The sequence below is a fragment of the Phycodurus eques genome, chromosome 10, assembly GCF_024500275.1.
Source record: "Phycodurus eques isolate BA_2022a chromosome 10, UOR_Pequ_1.1, whole genome shotgun sequence".
Lineage (NCBI taxonomy): Eukaryota > Metazoa > Chordata > Actinopteri > Syngnathiformes > Syngnathidae > Phycodurus > Phycodurus eques.
The window spans coordinates 29,541,641-29,554,470 of NC_084534.1; the positions used below are offsets into that span (position 1 = coordinate 29,541,641).

The 12,830-nt window shown below is 53.1% G+C and overlaps 2 protein-coding genes across 7 annotated transcripts in view; both read right to left on the reverse strand.

Moving 5' to 3' along the window:
- Window positions 1-1,026: 1,026 nt before the first annotated feature.
- Window positions 1,027-11,045, reverse strand: zgc:77375 (uncharacterized protein LOC402927 homolog). 6 transcript variants are annotated; one of them, XM_061688640.1, is made up of 9 exons: window positions 7,071-11,045; window positions 6,395-6,607; window positions 5,831-5,938; window positions 5,634-5,727; window positions 3,339-3,372; window positions 3,110-3,281; window positions 2,675-2,851; window positions 1,767-1,923; window positions 1,027-1,355 (listed from the first exon to the last, which is right to left on the reverse strand). In XM_061688640.1, the coding sequence occupies exons 1-9, from the start codon at window positions 7,203-7,205 to the stop codon at window positions 1,057-1,059; spliced, it is 1,389 nt and encodes a 462-aa protein (XP_061544624.1). In that variant the 5' UTR covers window positions 7,206-11,045; the 3' UTR covers window positions 1,027-1,056. The 6 variants fall into 6 exon arrangements, with proteins under 6 accessions (XP_061544624.1, XP_061544628.1, XP_061544626.1 ...); XM_061688644.1 differs by lacking the exon at window positions 2,675-2,851; XM_061688642.1 differs by having other exon boundaries at window positions 3,110-3,372; window positions 5,831-5,943.
- Window positions 11,046-11,183: 138 nt separating this feature from the next.
- Window positions 11,184-12,830, reverse strand: part of isy1 (ISY1 splicing factor homolog) — a 4,315-nt gene continuing 2,668 nt past the window's right edge. The window contains exons 8-11 of the mRNA XM_061688350.1: window positions 11,953-12,075; window positions 11,739-11,854; window positions 11,491-11,583; window positions 11,184-11,414 (exon numbers count right to left, since the gene is read on the reverse strand). Coding sequence (XP_061544334.1) covers window positions 11,307-11,414; window positions 11,491-11,583; window positions 11,739-11,854; window positions 11,953-12,075 — 440 coding nt within the window. The 3' untranslated portion in view covers window positions 11,184-11,306. The remainder of the gene's footprint in view (window positions 11,415-11,490; window positions 11,584-11,738; window positions 11,855-11,952; window positions 12,076-12,830) is intronic.

The following is a 12,830-nucleotide window of genomic DNA, read 5'->3' on the forward strand; positions in this document are numbered from 1 at the left end:
GGACAGCTTGGTAAGCAAATGGAGCAAACCTATTGGTTTCGAGCAAAGGTGCGCTCCATTTGTTTACCCGGACGTCCAAGTTGATCGCGGAACGACAATGAAGCCAAGAATGAGTAGTTTCTTATCTGTATTTTGGATACAAAGAGTGATGAGTTTTGTTCCCCTACCCGAATATCCAGGAATGGTTATTCATACAGTGGTGTCTCGAGAACTTTTTTGATGAAAGACACTTTCAAAGTTCCATCCCTTTATTTAGAAGCGGGACATTATTTGAAATGGACAGTTCGGAAAATGACAAACATCAATTGATCGTGATGCTGTTACTGATTTGGACCGTGAGATTGTTTTCCAAAGTTAAAGAAGTTTGCAAGTGTCTTATTTTGATGACAAACAACGATAATCAGTCTGCTTGATTATAATTCATATTTACTGCTTTACGATTATAATAAATATACCGGCACGGTAATGACCGGTTAGCACATCCGCCTCACAGTTGTGAGGTTGCGGGTTCAACGCTCGTGTGGAGTTTGCATGTTCTCCCCGTGCCTGCGTGGCTTTTCTCTGGGTGCTCCGGTTTCCTCCCACATCCCCAAAACATGAAATCGTGCGCGCGAATGGTTGTTTGTTTCTGTGTGCCCTGCGATCGGCCTCCCGCCCGAAGATGGCTGGGATAGGCTCCGGCACGCCCGCGACCCGCATGAGGAGAAGCGGTGAAGAAAACGGATGGATGGCTGGAAGATGCAAGTCGTCACTGGAGCATTTTTCGTCTTGGGATACGAGCGAAAGACCCCCACCGCTAGATGGCGCCATCAAACTCCATACCACCCGGCAGCCATCCATTCTCGTTTCCTTGTAGTGGAAGGACAATGCCAGTTGGTGGCGCTATCACACAAGTTTCCCAATTGCTGATGAAGGAAGGACAATACATTAGGCACAGTTGTTTCTCGTACCGGACTGGGTGTTTGTACACAGTACAATACTGTTGAGTGCAGTTTTCCCGATTAAAAAAAACAAAACAACTTTTGGTGTTTTTGGAGCCAAGAAATTGTATTTCATTCATTTCAACAGGGAAGACATTTGGAAGGCACTGACAAATATTGCATTTTGTGCAGCGCATCCGACCCCCGTCGCACGCTTCTGAAGTTGCGGGCTCCCATCCAGACCAGATCCAGGCCTTCCCGTCAGAGGTGGCGCCGGAGCACCAGGTCCACGGCCGCCTCCACGTCGTCCACCACGTAGCTGGGCTCCGCCAGGCCCGCCTCCGCCGTCATGTCCCGGTGGCCGTGCAGGAAGACGCTCTCCGGGGCCGGGGCCGGGCCCGACGCCGACGGACGCCCGTAGACCCCCGTGCACACCTGACGACAGCGCGCAAAGCGGGACGCTCGCAATCGGCAAATGAACATCAATAATCGGCTGGTAAACAGTCACATGCTAAATCTATTTGTATCCGATAATTCCATGAACGGGTGGAATAATCCATTCGAAAATATTCAAGAGCTGCAGCCCGAATCTAGTTTTTCGTCATGCGGGCCAGCACTCGCGATTGCGAAGGTCGCGGGCAGATTAGCAATCGGAAATCGGATCGGACAAAAAAGGGCGCCGCGTCGCACGCTTTGCGGTCCGGCGTGAGCGGCCCCGCCCCAACTGAGAGCTTCCTTCGCACTTGTCGCAACCGCCGGCGTGCGGTCAGCTAGCTGAGAGCGCCACGTCGTCGACCTCGAGCGCACGCGCGTGACGCCGACGGCCGAGCGGGGGTCGCCACCTACCAGGACGGATCGACAGCGAGCGGCGGGCGGCGGCTCCTCCTCGTCGGGCTCGGCCACGCCCGCCCGACTTCCCGTCGCCGGCATCGCGCGCTTGTGCTGCCGAGCCAGGTAGCGATCGTAAAGGTTGGCGCCGTAAACGTCCGTCATCGGGTTGTCGCTGAAAAGCAGCAGAAAAACCCCCCCAAGAAAAACCACTCTCAGTCTCGTCAGGCCAAATATTTGGATGGCTGTGCTTTGGTAATCTTGTTGTAGTACATTCTCTTGTTAGAAGAATAAACGTGTAAGTACATGTTTACAGCATGACAAAGGTAGAAGTGTGTTACAGCAATGTATACATTAGAAACAGTGTGATATTATTAATATATGTTGTAAGATTGATACTACAGCATTGCAACACTCACAGTAACGCATTCAGCGCCACCGACGGCTTTCGAAGTCAAATATCCGCGCTCACCGGGAAGGCCGGCAGTCAATGAACATCTTCTACGCGCGCTGCTATAACACAGCATAGCAAGACGGCGTGTACAGTGTTCCAAGTGTGCTAAAACGCTAACTACGGTATGCATTTTCCAACACGGCCATAGTATCGGGTCTACTGCGTTTTAACACTGTCACATTCCCTTTTTTTACAGGGTTGGCTGTGTGCTAGCTTAAGACTTTTGACTTTGAACATGTATTTTAAACATGCACGTCATACTTGAAACATGTACTTTGTACATTTGACTTGAAATGTACATGTGCTACTTTCTATTTGTAAGGTATTCGCGTTTCACTTCTCGATACGACGCAGCGTACGCAGGATTTGAATCGTTTCGAATGTCGGATTTGGCGCTGAAGGACAAACCAAGGGTTTCGCTTCGGAAGGCGCGTTGCTGACGTGTTTTGGGTGCGAGCGCCGATGTGCTTACCCGATGGCGTAGATGGTTTGGACGTCGCGGTGGCGGTTGCTGCGCGTGAGCGCGCGTCGGGCGTAGCGGTACGTGAGCAGACCGGGCTTCCCCAGCAGCGCCTCGTAGCGCAACTCGCCGCCCGTCAACTTCTTGTAGGCCGACTCCAAGCACAGCAGGAACATGCCGTGGCCCAAACTGGCAACACACGGCAAACGCACAAACGCGTGATCACGTGATCCGCGTGCGAGTCCGCTTTCAAATAGCGTATGTCGCGAGAAGCAAAAAAGGACGCGGTGGCTACTTTGCGGATTTCACCTATCGCGGGCGGGGGCGGTCCGCAAGCTAAGCGCCGGCGGCATAAACGAGCGGTTACTATCTACTCGACGGTAGAAAGAATCGGGAGCTTCCTCGACCGAGCTCGTAAGTCCATTTCCTCTGATGTTGCGCTCTTACCGCGGCGAGGGCGCCCGGGCCATCCAGAGCAGGTCCGGGTTGCAGGCCAGAACCGGCAGCTGGACCGCCGGCGGCCGGTAGGCGCGGGACGGGCGGCCGTCGGTCAGCAGCACGTCCAGCAGCAGCTGCAGGTTGGTCTCCCAGCGCACCGGCTCGCCGAACAGCACCACGGCTGCGAGAACGCCACACGTGATCGCCGTGGACGTTTTGCGCGACCGGCCGCTCTTACCTTCGATTTGGGCCGACTCCGGCTGAAGCTCCGACTGAAACGCAAAACAGCCTTCAGCGATCACACGTGGACTTTCGACTTCAAACGTGTGCTCTATACTTTGTATGTTGATTTGATACGTGCCTTTTTTACATTGAAACATGCATATTAGATACACTATGTACATTGATGTGTTTTATACTTTTTTTACTTGACACATACTTGAGACTTTGTGCAACCCCAATTCCAATGAAGTTGGGACGTTGTCATCCATTTTCTGAGCCGCTTCTGCTTACGAGGGTCGCGGGAGTGCCGGAGCCTAAGCCAGCGATCTTCGGGCAGGAGGCGGGGTACGCCCCGAACCGGTTGCCAGCCCATCGCAGGGCGCATCCAAACAAACAACCATTGGCACTCACATTCACACCTACGGGCAATTTAGAGTCTTCAATCGACCTAGCACGCCTGTTTTGGGGATGTGGGAGGAAAGCGGAGTGCCCGGAGAAAAGCCACGCGGGCGCGGGGAGAACATGCAAGCTCCGCGCGGGCGGGGCCGGGGATTGAAGTGAGGCGGACGCTCTAACCGGTCGGCCGCCTTGGGACGTTGTGTTAAACATAAATAAAAACAGAATACAATGATTTCTGAATCATGTTCGACCTATATTTAATTGAATACACTACAAAGACAAGATATTTCATGTTGTATTGCAACTTGATTGTTTTTAGCAAATAATCATGAACTTCGAATTTGATGGCTGCAACACGTTCTGGGGAAAAAAAGCTGCGACGGGGTCATGTTTACCGCTGTGTTACGTCACCTTTTCTTTGAACAACATTCACCAAACGTTTGGGAACTGAGGACGCTCATTGTTGAAGCTTTGTCGGTGGAATTCGTTCCCATTCTCGCTCGATGTACAGCTTCAGCCGTTCAACGGTCCGGGGTCTCCGTTGTCGTATTTGACGCTTCATAATGCGCCGCGCATTTTCAATGGGAGACGGGTCTGGACTGCAGGCAGGCCGAGTCTAGTACCCGCGCTCTTTTACGACGAAGCCACGCTGTTGTAACACGTGCACAATGTGGTTTGCCATCGTCTCGCTGAAATAAGCAGGGGCGTCCGTGAAAAAGACGTCGCTTGGATGGCAGCGTATGTTTCTCCAAAACCTGTATGTACCTTTCAGCATGAATGGTGCCTTCACAGATGTGTAAGTGACCCATGCCACTGGCACTAACACAGCCCCATACCATCACAGATGCTGGCTTTTAACTTTGCGTCCATAACAGTCCGGAATGTTCTTTTCCTCTTTGGCCCGGAGGACACCACGTCCACAATTTCCAAAAACAACAATTTGAAATGTGGACTCGTCGTACCACAGAACACTTTTCCACTTTGCGTCGGTCCGTCTTAGATGAGCCGGCGGCGTTTCTGGGTGTTGTTGATAAATGGCTTTTGCGTTGCATAGTAGAGCCGAACCGTATTTACTGACATTGGTTTTCTGAAGTGTTCCTGAGCCCACGCGGCGATATCCTTTCCACATCGATGTCGGTATTTTGATGCAGCGCCGCCCGAGGGATCGAAGGTCACGAGCATCCAATGTCGGCTTTCGGCCCGGCCGCTTCCATGCGGTGATTTCTCCGGATTCTCTGAACCTTTTGATGATGATATGGACCGTAGATGATGAAATCCCTCAATTCCTTGCAATTGAACGTTGAGGAACATTGTCCTGAAACCGTTGGTCTTTTTTGTCCCGCACTTGTTCACCAAGAGGTGAACCTCGCCCCGTCTTTGCTTGTGAATGGCTGAACAGTTGAGGGCAGCTCCTTTTCTACCCAATCATGGCAACCGCCTGTTCCCAATGAGCCTGTTCCAAACACGTGTTGGATGAGCATTCCTCAACTTTCTCAGTCTTTTTTGGAACGTGTTGCAGCCAAAAAATTCTAAGTTCATGATTATTGGCTCAAAACAATAAATGAAATATAGGTTGAACCCGATTTGCTAATCACTGTATTCTGTTTTCATTGAACACAATGTCCCAACTCCATTGGAATCGGGGTTGTACATGCAGGCATTTGTATAGGTACTGTTTAGTTGAAACATCGAGTTTGAACTTAAAACGTCCTTGATACTTTTGTCTGTGTACATCTCATGTTTGCTTTAAACGCGCCAAATATTTTGTTGAGTTCGTACACACTTGTTGTTTCGGTATAAACAAAGGCGGTACGCAACTCGGCAAAGAAAGAGGATTGTCATCCCGATTCTGAGTATCGCGCGTGTCGTGTACTTCGTGTACTTTGTGTACTTGGTGCGGCGGTGTACATACGGGCGGTCGGGGTTTCCTGTTGTGGTCGACCATGTCCAGCAGGGGGTGCTGTTCGCAAAGCTTCTCCACGCTCACCACCTTCTTGAAGCCCAAACTGACTCGCGGGGTCAAGGGTCACCACACTCAAGTACGCCGCGGTACAACGCACAGTACAATGCGCGGAGGTACATTTTCAAAGGCGGGCCGCGCGAGGATACGAGCGGGCGATGTCCGAGACGGGTCCCTGGCCCGACACCAGCACGCACTTGTCGTGGAAGCTCGACAACATCCGCAGAGGGCTGTACGACAAAACCACTTGATCCGGACTGATCTAAGCACGCACGCACGCACGCACGCTCCGGTCACAACTCGGGAAACGCACGAAACACGCACGAAATAGACGCATGCAAAAACACACACCCAAACACCATAGACGCACAATAAACACACTGAAAGAGATCCATCCGTTTTTTTCTGAACTGCTCGCCAGCCAATCGCAGGGCACACAGAAACAAACAACCGTTCACACCTACGGGCAATTTAGAGTCTTCAGTCACCCTCGCACGCATGTTTGTGGCATGCGGGAGGAAAGCGGAGCGCCTGCAGAAAAGCCACGCGGGCACGGGGAAAACATGCAAACGCCACACGGGCGGGCCGGGATTCGAACCCGCGACCTCACGACTGTGAGGCAGATGTGCTCGCCGTTGAAGAGGCACACGTAAAAGCAGCACACACACACACACACACACACACACACCAAAGAGGAACGCGGCCACGCCCACCCGCACGTCCAGCAGCGCCGACAGCTGTTGCGCTTTGCGTTGCGGCTGACAACTTCCGGCGTTGGTGACGAAGACGACGGGAAACAGGAAGCGGCCGTCGGCGTCCAGCAGCTTCCGGAAGGCTCGTCGGGCCGCCGGGATGACGCGACCGCCGCGCAGCAGCACGCCGTCCACGTCCAGCAGGATGCCCGCCTCGCCGCCGCCGCCGTGACGCTGCGATGGCACCGCACGGCACACGCCCGCTTCAGCGCCCGCCCGCCCGCCTTTCCGGCAACTCGGCGATCTGACGGCGCTCGGCGCGGACGCCGTCAGATCGGGGTCGCTCGTCGGAGCGCCCTCAAAGACCGAACTCGAACATGCGGAGGAAAAGTTCGCAAGCGAAAACACGAAGCGCGCTTAACGCCGACGAAGGTCGGAAGAGGCCAAACGGTCGCAACGACTCCACAAACCGCAGACCCGTCGAGGCGGCTTCTGGAAGTCGTCGCTTTCGGTCTTGCATATTGTTAGATTTCGCGGACTAATTTGCGTTAACAAATCAAATTCCGGACAGCTCGAATGACGAAGTGAAAACCGCAAGCTTCCGTCGTTCAAATCACCGACGGACAGCGCGACGATGACGAGGATGATCGCGGTTTGTTTGAAATTCTTCGTCTCGCGCGCGCGCGCGCGCACTAACCTGCCTGGCGGCGGCGGAGCGCGCGGCCGCGGCCGCCTTGAGCGCGAGCCGCAGGCGTGGAGCCCACATGACGACGACGACGACGACTGTCGCGGTGCCGCTGCTCTTATGAGAAAGGCTTCGGGGTGACGTCATCGCCACGGGCGGGGCTACCGCCCGTTCACGTTGCGGCGTGGCAGCCAATCGGGGCGCAGCGAGCCGCGGGACAAGCCGGGAGCCCCGCTTTCACTTTGACACCCTTCAATTAGCCGCTTGTAGTCCTGCATGTTTTTTGTCCAATGAGATTGCGGCCTGCGCGTTGCCACGTCAACCCAATCCGCCCGGCGGCTTCACGATCACGTGGAACGGAAAGGAACAATTGGACCGTTTCCTCAACCGACCACATTTCGAGTTCGTTCGCGTGGATGACGTCAGTATTTTTTCCGGGCTCCGATGGGTCGCTCAGAGCGAAACTCGAACCGCTTGCACACATTTGAGCGGAATGAAACTTCATGGTTCGTCGATTGAAGAGTTGTCAACAAGCCTGCCAAATCTGAAAATCGGCAGTGTTCCTTCATGACCCCGAACAACTCGTCTGAGCCGCCCCATCAAAAAACAAAAACTCTCCAGCCGGTTGCGGCGAGGCTTTTCCACGCTGCGACAACGAGGCGCTCTGAACGGACTACGTCGCACGCGGTCACTCTCACACGCGCAAACACACACACTTTCTCGCACACACGCTTCCGCCCTCGTCGCTCTCGTCCACCTTTGCCTGTGCGATGTGCGTCCACTCACGGCCGACGACGAGGCACTCTAAAGTGGTCAGCCTCGCGGGCGGGAAGATGCCTTTTAGGGTGTAGGCGCAGCGTACGACAACCGTTGAAGTTCTTCTATGGTGGAGAAAGTCAAATCTCTTGACTTTCTCTTTGTCTTTACTGCCAACTAGCGTCACAGTGACCGCACGTTAGCATCGAAATCATCTTACGGGCTAAACGCTAACGCCTTTGTTCGTTGACTACGAACGAAAAGCTCAGCGCGGCGTCGCGCTCGTCCGACATTCTTCGCGTTTCACAGCGCGGACGAACAAAGGCGCGCTTGTGCTGCGCGTCGTCCGATTGAAAGCTGCTGACTTCGGTTAGCTGGCCGCCGTCACGCGCGACCCCTCGCCACATGCGCCCCGCGTCACATGCCGCCGATCAAGCCATCGGCTGCTGCGTTGGAGACGCGTGACAAAGAGCGACACGCACGCTTCGCCGTCCGAGCGTCTCGGCGACCCGCCGAGTCGGGGCCCGTGTTGCCACGGTGACCTGGAAAAAAAGACTCACTTTACTGACGACTCGGCGTTCAAAGCAACTGAGTTGCATTACGAACCGTGTCGGGAAGATGACTTTGGAAAGGTAGTCGGTTACAATTACAAAGTTACGCTGTTGAAAATGGAGTCGTGGCGGAACCCTTTCAAAGACTTTCTCAAACTAATATTACTCGTTACTCGTTGATTCGGAACGAACGCGTCGACGGGACCGTCGGATGTTTCCTTGAAAAAAGGGCATTCCGAGCACACGTCGTTTGTTTTGGTTCTCTTGACACAAATAATACACTGATAACCAAACATGTCGACATGTAAATACGTCATAACAAATGTTTGTTGCATTATATGAGTACAGCACGGGGAAAACATGATACCGTGTCGGCCTAATGACAAATGTGCACAATTTCGACAATATCGCTCGATTTGACAAATCCGACAAGCGGACGGTCCGTAAAAAAGTGTTCAAGAATCAATGTTCTTTCGCGTGTTCAAAAGTGGAACGAGGAGTCGAACCTTTTCCAAATCTCAGATAACAGAGTTGGCAAGTTGAGGTCATATCGGGGAACAATAGGTCACGTTTGCCACTGCGGCAGAACGGCACATGACCAAGGAGAGCCAATCGCAAGCGTCGGCTTTACGCGGCGGAAGAGATGGGGGGAGGGGAGAGAAAAAAAAAAATAATTCAAACGCAACTGAAATTGTAACCATGGAAGGTTCCCAAAGTAACTCTAATGATGTCATGGATGACAGTGATGATGTCATCTCATGAAAGTGACATTCTGCAGCACTTTTGCCTCGAGGTACGAGCGAGCCTACGTACGAGTGTTTGCCTTGACTCGCGAGCGCCAACATGGCAAACGAGTCCCGCGTGGCAGCAGGCGGCAACCACGATGCCCGTAAATGGACGCCATTTTGAGTAACGAGCAACGCGTGACTGGACGAGATTACAGCGACTTAGTTGATCACAGCGACGCTCGTCAACAAGGTCTCCTGACAAGCAGTCATTTGTGGCTGACGGTTTGAAGAAGCAGCAGCTCATCCGTCCAAACGCATTTGGCCGCTTCTCGGCCGACGTATTGCGGACGATGACTGGCGCCTCATCGTTTGTCATCCGGCCCACAGCGAAGGTGCAGAAAATATTCAAAATGCGCAGAAATGCACGGCTTCGCTGCCGCCACACTATGTTTGTTATTTTCCTTAGGCTTAGTAAAAGGTGTATTTGATTCTTCTTCTTCTTCTTCGGGCTTGTCCCTTTAGCGCGTCCTCCTCTCGAACACCAACTGCCCTCACGTCATCCATCAACCTTCTCTTTGCTCTTCCAAGAATAGAGTTTTTCTGGCGTGTTAAGCGCGCCATGCGTCGCGGGTTACTCGTTCATTGCGAAATCGTTCGTCACGGAGGTAAGGACTTGCGATACTTAGCCGAAATAATATTACCAATGAAAAGTGAGAGCAAACAACTTGGTGCGGAGTCTAGCGCCCTCGTGTGCCGCTTGACGGAAGTAAGTTGTCATCTAACTTTGTTGCTTTCGAAAACAAGTCATCAATAAAGTACCGGAGTTACTTTAAAGCTGAAGTCATTGGCAAAGCAAGTTCCTTTTTCAAGGTAACTGTGGCAACACGGTGATAGAATGAGTCAATATTCCTCAAAAAAGAGAGTTCAAGCTGGACATTTTGTTCGAGGTTAGGAAAAGACCAGCGCTCAAGTCCATGTTGATGGACAAATTTAGCATTCAAATGAAGTGGGCCTCATTTCTTTGCTTTTTAGTTTTGGCCCAGCCGATGCCAGCTTCAGGCCGTGCCACGCGAATAGCATCGTCCTCTCGTTCTGGAAAAGAATTGACTCCAATCGTCGTCTGTTTCACTTCATTTTCCGGGAAAATATTAAGTTCCAAAATATTTTTTCTGTTTTCATCGGCCATTCCTGAATTTGAAGTGAATTCATTTCGCGTTGTGACATAATCCTTAACAGCGCTTAAGACATTTAACATTAACATCAGTAAACTAATTCGATAATTGTAGGCGCATTTCCAAATGAATACAAAACGTACTAGCGGTTCAGCTCTTGTCGTCGACGTTACGTGTGCTCGGCGGTTCCGCTCGGGGCCGCGACCCGCGGCGCCTCGACGCCAACGTACGAAAGACCGGCGCAACAAATACCACACCGGCCGATCTGATGAGCGACGATGTCGCTTCAACGGAAGAGTAGCAAGAGAGGATGCCTGCTCCAGAGGTGGGGAGAGTAGCCAAACGTAGTACTCGAGTAAGAGTACTATGACCGGACAAGAAATAATGCGACTCAAGTAAAAGTGCATCATCGTAGAAAAAAGGAAAGTGACGAAGAAATGAGTTTGCTTTCCATCTGATTCCAGAAGCGGTTATCTGTGGCGTACACGCAAGACGATGCGCCGCTTTCAGAATGTTCCCATTTTGACGCTTTCCCCCGGAAGAAAGCAGAACTGCGACGCTCCCGACTCGCGTCACGTAACGAGCGCAAACGGCACCGAGAAGCGGCAAACGGCGGCAGAGGCTCACGTTAGCGGCTCGTTTGTCACGCGAGAGGTCCGACGCGACGAATAAATCAATCGCTCGCATCGTTTGCCAACTTTGAGCTTTCTCTCGCGCCGAGACGAGGAGTCGCTCGCTCGTCGGTCCCGCCGGCCGAGGGGAACCGTTTTGCATCTCTGCAGAGTGGCTCTCGGTCGTCTCGGTTCGAATTGGATCGAAGCGACCTTTTCGATGAGCTTCCGCCGAACGATCGACATTTGTGACGTTGGCTTTTAAAGGGGACGATGACATCACACAAAATGTCTTCCAAACGTTACAAAGTGGCGTGACGCCAGGCCATTGCAAACTTTTATTGAAAAACAAACAAATCCAAAAGCGAGCGGGAACGAACGCGGTCGCCACGACGACGCCGACGGACCGGCGGGCGATTGTACGCGCGCGTTACAGTCCCAGCAGCGTTCTGGCTTCTTGACTTTGTTGTTGGAGAGTTTCGCTGGCGTAGCGCTGCAACAGCTCCATCTTCCTCCTGCGCACCAGAGCCTCCTCCACCTGACACACGCGCGCGCGCACACACACACGCACCTTGAATGTGAGTCCACACGCACACGAGACGCGTGCGCGTTACCTCTTTCTGCGAGGGAACGGGCGTGTGTGTGAAGAAGGCCACGCCCCCTTCCTCCTCCTCCAGGTTCTCCTCAACACACTCGTCCTCATCGGGCTGCACACGCACACAAAAAGTAAAACCGCACACACGGCGCGGCATTAGCGGCGCTCGACGTGACCGGCGGGGGGAGTCGGTGATGTGGCGCCGGTCACGTGACTCGAGAATTCTTCCGAAGCTCAGAATGTGCGCGTGTTAAAAGGATAGCCGACCTCCCGGTTGTCCACGCTGTAGATGCCGGGCTCGTCTTCTTCCTCTTGCCGAACTTGAACTCCGGAAGGAAAACATTCGCGATCCGTCCTCCATTTGTGTACCGCCTCAGACACGGCTACACACGGGCACAGGCACAGGCACGCGCGCGCGCGCCCGCGTTTCAAAACCGTGGCGAATGACGACGGGGTGTTGAAAATGAAACGAAGCATCCACCTCGCTTCTCGTGCTGCAACTCCAGAGGAACGAGGACGCCGTCGTCTTCGTCTCGGTAGCCGTAGTACTCGGCGTCCACGTCCTTCATCAGCTCGCCGCGAGTCTTGCGCAGCTCGGGGGCGGCTGACCGGCGACACGCGCAACACGACACGCGAGACAAAGACACGATGGGCACACACGCAAACCAGACATACATGAAAAAAAGACCCCCACGTGCCCAAAAAGCGTGCGCGGCGGTACGTGACGCGACCGCAGCAGCGGTTGTCAACTGTCGTCGCCCGGGCCGACGTTTTCCGATGGTCGCCGACGCTTTTGCAGGAGTGAAAAACGATACAGAAAAGAAACACATCGGAGCTGTCGTTTATTGACGATTGCGATTATGGATTATCTTGTGCAAGTGAACAGCCTGCGCAATTGTTTGCATCCGCTGACGTTATATGCGGCAATAAGCGTCCCGCGCTAACGTTCTCAGCATCCTTTTTTTCCAGGCCAATTTTCGTGGAAGTGAATTTCTATCGGCTGCCGGCTCATCATTGCCATAACGCAATTTGACTCGTCGTCGGCAAAGTCATTTCTTTCAGTTTTCAGCCTCGGGTTCCTCATTTTGGCTTTCCGGTTTGGCGCCTCGCTCGTCAGAACGTTTGTCAAAATCAGGTCGACGTGAGATCCGCTCGGAACGTCTCGCCGGACAGGCGTCCTCGGTTTTTTGCTCACAAACCCGATTTGTCCACAAGTCGCTAATCGACACCGAGCCAGTCGTCAAGTCGTAGTTGCCCGAACTCCGGGTATGAGAAACACTCGACGAATACGAAAGAATCCAATGAAAAGCGGCGAGCGTTCGTTCTTGTGCCGAGCGACCGCGTGCCTTTCCTTACGCC

What these genes read in the sequence shown, in the direction of transcription:
- zgc:77375 (XM_061688639.1), bottom strand. Translation starts at nt 7,205, where the DNA reads ATGACGTCACCCCGAAGCCTTTCTCATAAGAGCAGCGGCACCGCGACA. An exon ending in GTCTCGGACATCGCCCGCTC is followed by an intron (nt 5,728 to 5,830) that starts GTATCCTCGCGC and finishes CCCGCGAGTCAG; the next exon opens with TTTGGGCTTCAAGAAGGTGG. An exon ending in ACAGGAAACCCCGACCGCCC is followed by an intron (nt 3,373 to 5,633) that starts GTATGTACACCG and finishes TTTGCGTTTCAG; the next exon opens with TCGGAGCTTCAGCCGGAGTC.